This window comes from Mesocricetus auratus, unplaced genomic scaffold (genome assembly GCF_017639785.1).
Source record: "Mesocricetus auratus isolate SY011 unplaced genomic scaffold, BCM_Maur_2.0 Super-Scaffold_100014, whole genome shotgun sequence".
NCBI lineage: Eukaryota > Metazoa > Chordata > Mammalia > Rodentia > Cricetidae > Mesocricetus > Mesocricetus auratus.
The window spans coordinates 40,473,062-40,485,509 of NW_024429197.1; the positions used below are offsets into that span (position 1 = coordinate 40,473,062).

General features: G+C 39.9%; 1 protein-coding gene across 3 annotated transcripts in view; it reads right to left on the minus strand.

Annotated features, from left to right (window-relative positions):
* Atg4c (autophagy related 4C cysteine peptidase) overlaps positions 1-12,448 on the minus strand; it is a 69,362-nt gene that overhangs the window by 9,544 nt on the left and 47,370 nt on the right. For all 3 annotated transcript variants that reach the window (XM_005074327.4, XM_013116495.3, XM_040757116.1), the window contains exon 10: positions 8,274-8,393. In XM_005074327.4, the coding sequence (XP_005074384.1) occupies positions 8,274-8,393 (120 nt within the window). The remainder of the gene's footprint in view (positions 1-8,273; positions 8,394-12,448) is intronic.

The following is a 12,448-nucleotide window of genomic DNA, read 5'->3' on the forward strand; positions in this document are numbered from 1 at the left end:
AGAGACGTCATGAAAAGCAAAACAAACAAGATAAGATTATTTTCTCAATTTCAAGAAAAATTCCTAAAACAAAGAGAAACTGGATATGCAATGAAAAGAGCGTCTGAAGTAAGTACGGCTGCAGACTGACAGCGACACAGTAAACCAGGGCAGACGCATTTCATAAACCTTGGAACTGGAGTTACAGAGGGTTGTGAGTCACCACATGGGTGCTGGGAATAAAACCCAGGTCCTCCACTAGAGCAGCCAGGGCTCTTAAAACACCGAACCATCTTTCCAGCCTCTTAATTACATTTTAAATAAAATCACTAGGGCAGCTGTGTTGACAGACTATAGGTGTAGCAAGGGAACTGTTGAAAAACAAGAGTAGACATTTCAAGGAAGATATTATGATGGGCCAGAGTAAGAGGGGCCAGAAGTTACCCCTCAAAGTACATGCTGAAAGAGAGATGATAGGAGTTTCCTATGCTTCAGACACAGGGTGAAGGTGGAGAAAGAGCCAGTTTGAGGGCAGGGCCCATAAAAATGGCATTGCAGATTTATACAGTAACCAAATTCTTTCTCATTTGCTGTGCTTTACTTTAGTACTTTATAATTTACTTTAGTGTCCATATTCCTTTGGATGGATATTAGATAAAATATAACAGGTCTCTTTCTATACATAGTACTTGTGGCAAAATTCTAGTGAAATAAAAAAATAAAAATAATTTTATGATTTTTAAAATCGATCTTTTCATTTTATAGTCAAGTCTTACAGCCTAAAAAAATAGCTAAAAGTCACTTTATAAATACCATTGTTAGGAGAGCCTGATAAAACAATGTGTGTCAAAATAACTCTACCACTAAGAGCAACCATGAGGAATGAATAAAAAAGATAAAAATCCTGTTGGGAAGCTTCTGAAAGCAAAGGAGACGAGCACATCTTACGGAGTGAGAACCCTGCTGAGGCGGAGTGGATCAGGAGATGCGAGAGCCCTGGTCCCATGAAAATACCTCCAAGATAACTCGTTTCCAAAGCCACTAGGTGGGCCCGGGCAGAGCAGGGCTTCCACAACAGGGTGGGAGAAGTCTCTCTGACCTACTAAGTACAGGGAAACAGTAGACATCACTGTAAGTGATGGAAGTTAGATACCAGCAAAGGGACAATTGAAATCATGTGCCAGCCATTATAATATTCTGCATCATCTGCGGTGATATGCCTGACAAATGCAGGGGACCTGAAACAGGAGGTAAACCTGCCCTGAGGGAACAAGCTATAAAATGATCAAAAATGTCCTGGTTTTTTGTTTGTTTGTTTGTTTTAAGCACGTCCAGTCATCTTTAAAACTACAAGATCATGTGAGAGTCATGGAAGATGGTGAACGTCTCTAGTTTAAAGCAGATTTGAGATAAACAGTGATTGTGCACAACTATGAACCAGTCAGTCAGCTACACCACACATTAGCAGGGTAACTGGTAAAAGTGGTACCTTCTAAAGCTCAGATGCTAATGTGATAGACAACGTCACTTCCCTGATTTTTGACAGTGGAACTGAGCTTATGCAGGAGAATGTCCTTGTTTGTCAGAACTGCACACTCAATTATTCAAGCATAATGGGGCATTATGCTAGCAATTACTCTCAAATGGTTCCGGAGAAAAGTTAACTGTTATAGTTTCAATTCTTCTTTAAAATTTCAAACTGCTTCTGTTAAATGGAGGCAAAATAAAGATGCAAACAAAAGCAGCAATTTTTTTTCATCAGCAAACAGCACTAAAAGAAATAACCATGCAAGCAATTAAGAAAGACCACGGATGAAAGCAGCCTAAGACAGGAAGGAACAAAGGCATTGGAAAAAGTGACAGTCACTGCAACACAAGGGACTCAGAGTCCTGCACAGTTCAAATCGTGCACAGCAAGGTACCGAGGCAGAGCACACGGCAGGAGATATTACAGAGCTAGAGGAAGCCACTATAATTATATAATTGTAAATGATTCAGTTGGGCCAGGCGAAGTAGTACAGGCCTGTAATCCCAACACTTATGATGCAGAAGCAAGAGGACCAGGAATTTGGGCCATCATGGAGATGGCTCAGTGGATAAGGGGGGGCTGCTGCCAGCCCTCACAGCCTGAGTTAGATTGTGGAAGTACATACAATGGAAGGAGGGAATTGACTCCCACAAGTTGTCTTCTGACCTACATATGTACACACACACACACACACACACACACACACACGCACACGCACGCACGCACGCATAGGCACATAAATGGTAAATACGATCATTTTTTAAAATAGAAAGATCGGGGGGCTAGAGAGATGGCTCAGTGGCTAAGAGCACTGGCTGGTCTCCGAGAGGTCCTGAGTTCAATTCCCAGGAACCACATGGCGGCTCACAACCATCTGTAATGAGATCTGGTGCCCTCTTCTGGCCTGCAGACAGAACACTGTATACATAATGAATAAAAATTTTTTTTAAAAAATAGAAAGATCAGTCCAGCCTCTGCTACATAGTTTTCAAGGCCACAGACTTTGATATATATCTCCAGGAACTGAAGAGATGGCTTGGTGTTTAGAGCACTTGTTGATCTTCCAGAGGACCCAGGTTTGGTTCCCAGCACCCACATGGTGGCTCACAACTATCCATAACTCCAGTTCCAGAGGATCTGATGCCCCTCTTCTGACCTCCTCAGGCACTATGAATGTCTATGGGGCAAAGACATCATTCAGGCAAAACATTCACACATAAAATAAAATAAATAAATTTAATAAAACTCTTAAATCAATCAATAGAAGAATGTTCATTAATCAGTAGATCCCATTGAAGAGTAAGGTATACAAATTTGTACATAACGAATGATAGTGCATAAAATATATAAAATAAAAGGCAATAAAATATAAAGAAGGTAGAGAAAATTCTACACCCCCAGGTGGAAACTTATCTCACAATCTAACTCAGGCTGTGAGACCCGGCGACAGGCCTCCTTACCCACTGATCCATCTCGATGGCCCACATTCCTGGTCCTCTTGCTCCTCCATCTGCATAGCTCCACCGTGACAAATGCTGGCAGGAGCAGTGGAAGGCTGATTTGGGCTCAGGGATTCCGGTTCAGTCCATCATGGCAGGGAGGAACAGCCCTGCCCCTGGTGGCACCAGTATGAAAAAGAATAGGACCCGAAACAGGACCAGACTGTAACCCCCAGAGGCCCATCCCCTGTGAAGCCTACCTACTAGCTAAGCCTCATCTCCAAAAGTTTCTCCAGCCTCGGCCACTAATACTGTCACCAGCTGAAGAGCAGATGTTCAAACACGAGAGCCTGTGAGGAACATCTGAGACTCGAACCACAACAGGGTCTTTCCATAAATTAAAAAGCATGTAGGAAAATAAAGGACATAAAAAATATAAGGGAGAAGTCGGGTAGTGGTGGCGCACGCCTTTAATCCCAGCACTCAGGAGGCAAAGGCAGGCAAATCTCTGTGAGGTCGAGACCAGCCTGGTCTACAAGAGCCAGTTCCAGGACAGCCTCCAAAGCCACAGAGAAACCCTGCCTCGGAAACACCCCCCCCAAAAAAATGTAAGAGAGAGAAAATAGGAAGGGCAATAGATGAGATGGAGGGATAATAATAGAAAGACCAGAGACAGAGCTAAAGAGAGCTACCCCATCAGATCCTAGGAAGCCAACAGCCACTGTGAATGCATTCCAGTAAACCTAACTGTGCAAACGGAACCGTGTGTTAAATTCCTCTGTTAGGGCATGAAGAGGAAAAGCCAGGTTACATCAGTAGGTGTGGCTGCATAGGCTCAGCAGTTTTGCTGGGTTCTGCAGGAAAGGGAGGTGTAAAGCACTTGAATTTTTCTTGACTAGGTGGCCGAACATATCAATGACCTGCTTTCTCTCCTAGTCCTCCAGACCTGCCTCTGCTCTCTCTTTTCCTTGATCTAAGTCCGAGTGCCTGTTTGATCTTACTGATTCTTTACAGACGTTCTCACAAGTCCTTCCTCTCCAACCTCATGCCTTTGATTCTCAGCTTTCTCCTTGAAAGGGGCATTAGAAATCAACCAAGAAAGACTACACTTGATAAAGGATGCCAGGCCAACCGTTATCGGTGTGGGGAAAACATGGAAGTTCCTAAGTAGAATAGAAGCATGAAAGTTCTGAAAGAAATCAATATGTTTATACTCCTTGGTCGATAAATGTTTTGTTGATACTAAATTTAAAAAACATAAAAAATAGTTGCTTGGCATATTAAAATTAAAGTTATCATTAACAAGTAAATAGTAGCCTTTACAAAATATAAAGTCATCAAACTAGTAGTGTCCAGATTTACAAAGCCTTCCCGCATAAGTAGCCCTAATGAAGAATAGAGGAAAAGGAATCAGAAATGCACAAAAGAGGAGCCAAATGGTCAGTAACCCTAGACAAGATGTTCAGCCTCACTATCAATCAGAGAAATGCAAATTAAAACACAAACAGATATGACCTCTGTCCAGTAGACTGATTAAAATGTTCAGTCAGATAGTTTCACGTGTCATCATGCAAGGCATTGGGAATTCTTGCATTCTGCTCCTTGGTATCACCTTGGATAGCATTGAATGGCATGTGGCAAACACAGAACCATGCATCCCTACGCCCAGCCTTTCTACTCTGATTGGTATGCAGAGTATGACAAATGCAGTCCTAAAAGAAGTAGATATGCACAAGAATATTCTTTAGGACCAGGTGGTAGTGGCACACGCCTTTTACCCCAGTATTCAGGAGGCAGATGCAGACAGATCTCTGTGAGTTTGAGGTCAGACTGTTCTATAAAAGTGAGCTCCAGGATAGCCAGGACTGCTGCACAGAGAAACCCTGTCTTGGAGTGAAGGAAAAGAGAAGAATATTCTTTAAAATACTATTTGTAGAACTGGAGAGATGGCTTAGAAATTAAAGCACTTGCAGAGGGCCTGGGTTCAATCCCCTGAGCCACATGGCAGCTCACACCATGGCAACGCCCTCTCTGGCCTTTGCAGGGACTGCATTTCATGTGATATACTTACATACTTGCAGGTAAAATACCCATGCACATAAAAATAAATGTCTCTTTTAAAAAGAAAATAAAAAATAGAATATTATTTGTAACTAAAAACTGAAGTGGTGCATGCCTTTAATCCCAGCACTTGAGGAAGGCAGAAGCAGGCAGATCTCTGTAAGTTCAAGGTCAGTCTGTTTTAAAGAGTTAATTCCAGGACAATCAGGGCTATACAAGGAAATGCTGTCTCCAAAACAAAACAAACGAACAACAACAACAAAAAAAAACTGAAGTAAGCAATTTTAGGTTCTTAGAAACAAGCTAAATAACCATCAACAAAAGGAAGACTGAGAAATGTAATAACATACAAAGTAATATATGATGCTTGTGGATGTATAATGTATGGGTGTGACAGACTGATCCAATATGGAAGTTACCAGTAACAAGTAAGAAAAGGAATGCAACTGGGAAAGAGCCACGTACACTGGATTTGTAACCAATTATAGCACGTGTGTAATTTTTCATAAGCTCGATGGTAGAATACAGGCATTTTTCTTCATGTGTCTATATGCCTGAAATTTAAATTTTAATGTCACAAAATACATTATTAATGTGCTGCTTCAGCCTGACATTCGTGCTTCTCTATAATATTATGTCAATGTACTTTTCTATGTCACTCATCCTGCGCTATTTCCTGGTACAAGGCTTCCTAAGCACAGACATTCCCATTCACATGTGGCCTTTGCTGCTTTCCTATGTATGTTACCTCTAGTATGACTAATGAACACTTTCCTTTCATCATTTATACTATTTTGTAAAATGAATGAAAATGAGAAAGCATATGGTTACTATACCCACCATGCTTTCTGGTAAGAAGAGAAATAGATATATGCATTAAATGTTTGTCCCTAGTAATGCCTGAAAACATCAAGCATCATGACCCTGGGCTAACTCACAAGTAGCTCTCCTGGTGTAAAAAACTGCTTTGTTAGACATTGAAATCTCCAGACCACACCCTTCGGGGTTCTGGCTCAAGTGCTCAGGGGACACAAATGCTGTCCTTTATGTACTCCAGGCACCGATCAGAGTGGCCCTCTCTGGGTGCACCACAGCGACACTCCTCTTGGCCTTCCCTCTGACGATTTCCTTGGCTCTCAGTCCTTTCCCTCTCACTAAGCAATGGAAATTATGGGTACACTTTCAGACTCAGCTTAAATATCACCTTCACAATAAAATACTTTGACTTGGATGTGCCATCTCCCTGGGTTCAACTTGCTTCCTTCCTCATCAATTTATTTCTAGTTTCATATGGACGCTTATCATATTCAACATAATATATGTCTGCTTGTCGTGTTCCCGCTCCTTAAGCATAAATGTTACTCGAGGCTAGAAGCTTTATGTCTTATTCAAAGCAGGGATTCTATCCTGGCCACTTTATGCTTTGTATACGGTAGTTATGTACATACCTGACAGAATGAACTCCATCCAATAATTAGCTTAATAATCTTTATTAACACTTTTCAGTCACACAGCATAAGGAGACTATTAACCCACAGAACATTACAAATTCAACGTGACACTCTAGCTTCATTTTCAAAATGAGAAAACAGAAAATAAATCCAATTGGAAAAGACATATAGAAAATATGGAAAACAATTTGATTGACTAGAATGTCAAGTTCTGGTCTGGGGGGGGGGTGTGCTTAACTTAGAACTACCCAAGCAAAAGCAGTTGACAAGTGAGGCAGTGTCTAAGAAAGCGGTGAGCCGGTTCTTACAAGTTCTCCAGAAGATCCCCAGCAGTTTCCCTTTGCCTTAATACTGCACACTGCTCTGCTACATCAGCGATAATTCCAATGGCTTTTCCAGTGAAGAAGACCATAATAACTATTTTTAATCAGAAAGATCAATGCATAACTCCTCTGTAAATGCTTCGTTTTGCCACAGGAGTGGATGGACTGTGTGCCTGTTTCAAACACACTTATTCTGATCCAAACAGAAAGCAAGCTGATCAAAACAGAGAGACAGACAGCTTTATGTGAGACATGGTCACCAATATCAGCATCTACCACTGGATCACCTGGGTTTATGTATTTTAGCACATACATGGTATTGTACAGAGACAAAGGATTGTCAAACCAGGATATACACTGTCAATTATGATCTCAAGGGAGGAAGCAATGGGAACTCCATGTTCTGCTCTGTTCACTGACCTCCCTGCTGCCAGGGAGAGTGAAGACTGTGGGCAGGACGGAGGAAGGTCTTGGGGATCTCACTTCCTCCTTGCTCGTTTTTCTGTCACATTCCTGTTAAGTTTCCCATTCTTGGCAGGTCAAGTACACTAAAACTCTTATCTGAGACTTTGTACTTAATATTTTCATGCTGTCTTTACACTGTTGAAGTCGAATGTTACCCTACTATCTGTCTACTTTCCCACTGAAGTCAAATGCTACCCTACTATCTGTCTACTTTCCCACTGAAGTCAAATGCTACCCTACTATCTGTCTACTTCCCTGAACAAATAAATTCAACTGGACATTAAACAGTACTAAAATCCCTATTACATCTGAGCACACGTAGTGAGTGCCTCGCAGTGAGCCCAGTGCTGTTCTCTCTGACCACGGAAGGACAGTCCATGTAACCACTAATAACGACACCCCTCCAGTTACTCTGGCTTCTCACAAGGGCAGCTAATCTTTTTTCTTTCCTAAAGTACCAAACATGGGAGGCATTAAAGCTCTGTACGTGTTTCAGCAGTACTCACACACCAAAAACACACACCAGTTTAAAAGTAAAAAGTAGTTGAGTGACTACTTCAAAGAGCCATTAAGCAGAACAGGCCAGACAAGACAGTTATTAAAAGGTATCAACATACTTCATTTGATAAAGCAGTTCCAAGAAAGGCAAAAATATCATTTCTCTTTAAAAATACATAAATAAAGGAAGCACTTGGACTAAAAAGAAATGAAATTTGACTTGATCAAATACTTCATTAATTTTTTTCTTCTACCCCTAAGGGAGTGCCCTTTAAAAATCCTCTTCAAATAGGATGTAATCTAATTGCTTGCCCAGGGCCAGAGTTGGCAGCATTTTTATTTCAACATTGCCACCTAGTGGACAACACTTTTAACTAGTCACTGAAACCTTGTCTCAAATGCTGGCTTCCCAAAGTTAGTAACATTCAAGGTGGAATTTTACAAACATGTAACAGTTCACACACTTACCATTATAGAATATAAATCAGGTAATTTATAAACATCATACACTGTGCTTTTAATACAGTACCTTAGTGATTTCTTCAGACGCTCTTTCAAAGTCCTGGACGTTTCGACAGTAAAATCCTATCGTACAACTAGGATCCATTTTCCGAAATGACATCTTTTTAGGAGAAGGACAGTGGAATGTCTGTAATTTTTAGGATAGTTTGGAATTAATCTACCATTACTTGACGGACTGAAGTAAATACCTTTTCTCAAAACTATAAATATATTTTCTAAGAAGCATTTTAGCCCTTCCCATTCTCTTTAAGGATGTAAAACACAAGAACCAGGTCTGTGTATATTTAACCAAACCTTCACCCTATGTGACCTATGCTGTTTATCAAGCATAAACAGAGCCAAGCATGGGGTGTATTTCTAACCCTTGAAGAAATGAAGAAACACAGATCATCAGAGTTGGCATGTGTAGTCTAGTCTAGAACCCTGTTAGCCAGTCATCTCTATGAGACTGAGTTAAATCTGTCTTATTAGAGGTTCCTCATTGCTTATAAAAATATTCATAGAAGTTTTATCCATATAGCCAAAGCTAAAAATGAACAAACTATCATAAACAGGGACTGAATTAAAATTGTTATGTTCAGGGATTGGAGAGACGGCTTGGTAGTTATGAACACTAGCTACTGTTGTAGAGGACCCAGCACCTACAAGGTGGCTGGTTCACAACTGCCTGTAACTCCAGTGCCAAGGGATCCAATGACCCCTTCTGGCCTCCAGGGGCACTGCATACATGGTGCCCATTTTTACATTTAAAAATGTAAAAAAAAATTATGTTCATACCACAGTTATTTGGAATTAAAGTGGAGCAAGTACCTTCCTTGTATGTAGACATGGATGAATGAAGATTCTTTCAACGTTTAAAACTGCTTTGTTATTCTTATAATCCAACACACTGACTCATGTAAATGTCCTATATGAAATAGTCAACTTCAGAGTTTTTGTTTGATTTTGTTATTCTTGCTGTTGTTTTGCTCATTTAGTTTTTTGAAGCAAGCTCTCACTGTGCAGCCCTGACTGGCCAGGAATTGTCTATGTAGAGCAAGTTGACCTCCAACTCATGGGAACTCACTTGCCTCTGGCTCCTAAGTGTGAAATTATTAGAACATAATTGAATATTCTTCCGATTTTCTTTTCTACTGTTTTATATTCTTATTCATTCCCATAAAGAACATAAGGAGGCAGGTGAAAGAACTATTTTAAAGAGATTAAAAACAGATATGAAAGACAGGAAAGCTAAGTAAACTGTTAGCTGCAATATGGAGGAGTGTGTAGGGTTACAAGGCACAGTTCTAGTTCATATTTATGAGGTCTTTTACATACAACACGTGTAGAAATAGTCATTTACCCACTTTGTTGAAGACCACTAACAAGAACTGATTCTTCAGTTTTACTACCTAATAAGGAAGGCAGTCAAAATTTCCGTACAGGTGCAATGATACATATTTAACCTGTCCGTGAACGTGTTCTTCTCTGTACAAAGAAGTAACTAAAGCTTTTCTAGTATCAGTAACTACAACAGTACATGCCTGTTCAACCACAATCACCACCACAGATGCTAAGTAGAACTTGTGGTTATCTTGATATCTACAAAGAACTTTCTAATTACCCATAAAGCACAGATATAGATCTCTGGTTTCACCCCAAATTGAGGCTGCTGTTGCTGTCACTGCATGAGGAGCAGCACTCAGAAAAGCACTTTAGAGCTGTCTCTAAGCTGAAGATTCTGAAGTGAGAACATTAATTTAAATTCTGAACCATTTCTATTTATTATAAAATAAGTTCACCTTTTAAATATTTTCTGAAGTGGTATTGCTAGGCCATATTCATTTTGTGATTATCCTTTAAGCTATGTGTGAATGATTTAATTTTAAAATTCTGGTGTCTGGTACTAGCAGCCTCTATTTCATACACATAGGGAATAATGACTACAGATACTTTCTTCTGTGACAATGAAATATATTTCCATGGGGGACGTCCTTCTGTATGCTATGAATATATGTTATTAACTAAACATATAAACAGTACCATAACAACCATTTTCAGGAATGCCTACACTATTCTGGAGCTTGAGCTGAAGCTTCCTGCATAGTTAAAGAACAAGCTTGCTAGCTGCACTGCACATGAGAGTCATCAACAGTGCCTTCCCTGACTGACTCACTCACTCCCCTGTGCATCTGCCAAAACCTTTTTTTTTTTTTTTTTTTTTCCGAGACAGGGTTTCTCTGTGGCTTTGGAGGCTGTCCTGGAACTTGCTCTGTAGACCAGGCTGGCCTCGAACTCACATGCTGGGGAGCCAATCTGAGTGAGGCAATCCCCCCAACTCAGACTCCTTCAGGCAGCTCTGAGCTGAGTGGACTAAGAGAAACATTGCATATACATTTCATATGAGTAATCAGATATATATAAGCACAAAAATTATATTCGTACAATACACATATGCACATACGTATAAATACATGAATACACACACATACCATACTCCTCCCACTCAAACAACTAAAATGCTGTCTTACTCAAGCCACTGACAATGGAAACCTGCACTCAACTTGTACTCCCTGCTAAGTCTCCAAGTTCCTCTCACTCTCTTCTGATCTCTCACTGTCTTTTCTCAACTTTTTCTCTAAGACTGCTAAACTGCTCCTCCGAACCCCAATGTCTCCTTGAAAATCATACCGTGGTGCTTTGAACATTAAAAGTTACCCTCAGCTAGACATGGTGATGCACACCATTAATCCCATCCCTGAGCTGGGGCAGAGGCAAGAAGATCTTCATGAGTCTAAGCCTCCCCTGATCCACACAGCAAGTTCTAGGCTAGTTGGGGCTCCATAGTGAAACCTGGACTCAAAAAACAAACCAAAACCTCAATGAAGATGACCCAAGACAGGAAGATTTTCTTCCCTCATGTAGAATTTTACTCAGTCGTACATGCTAAGTCAACAATCTATCCTAACATATTCATGGAGATAACATCACAAGATTAAAATGAATATAATACATAACAAAAGCATTTGCAGAAACATGGAGGAGCTCAAGAGAGGCCTACAGACTTTCATCTAGAAAACTCAATGAATGACTGTTGATAAAGAAAGAAAGAAAGAAAGAAAGAAAGAAAGAAAGAAAGAAAGAAAGAAAGAAAGAAGCTGGCCTAATTTAATTTCAAAATGTTAAAAGTTCAATTCTAAAAATATAAGAAATCAACATGTAATAACAATAGCAAAGGATATATTTAAATATTGTCTTTAATCTTGATGTGCAAATAGTCTATTTAAAACTTCACAATCCTGTTAGAATTAGATTTCTCATTTAAAATCTCAGGACTACAAGTAATTATTTACATAGAGTTAGATAAAAATTAGAAAAAATTCTAATTTCTACAAAAGTGATTTTAACAAAGTCTGAGAGGCTTTAAATATACATGTTTTCCTTTGTCTGCACAAAGTTCCAGCAGTGTATACATGAGCCATCAAAGCAAGGATGCTTAGGAATGCAAAGCAGTTTAAAATCTTCACTTGATAGGAAAAGCAGAAAGTGAAATTTTAGGGTTGGAGATTTAGGTCAGTGGTAGATCTCTTGACTAATAATGGTGAGAATTACAGTTCATGCGCAATTCTACGAAAGGAGGAAGAGACAGCTAAGGTATTAGTTTACAAAAGAGGCTAGGTTGTTTAACAATATGTTTTTCTAACCTAGGCTTTAATCTTGCAGTTTGTTCTCATATCTACCCCCTTGAATACCATTAAGTATTAATATTAGCTCAAAAGGCATTTCTGAAACACAGCGTATAACACGTTTCCCATTGACCCTACTGTTTACAATCAGTACCCTTGCCATTTGTGATGAAACCATTCTAATCTGTGAAAGCATCAACTAGGAAAAACTAAGTAAAATGATATAATAGTTATCCATCTCACTTAGGAACTCAAACTTTTCTGACTTAAAATATTGAGTAACAAAATGACCACCTATTAGGGAATGCAGAATCTATAAATGACCTTCAACAGTTGCTAGAAATCCAAACAAGCACCTGAGAATGTAAATGGGGGGGGGGGCTTCACCGGGAGGGGAGATCTCACCAAATCAATTGGCTTTTCTTTGGGAAATGGTCCTTTTTCCTCCTCTCCTACCAGGACAGACCTGGAACTATACATTCCTCTGTGCATGCACTGCTTAGCCATCTGGCTACCA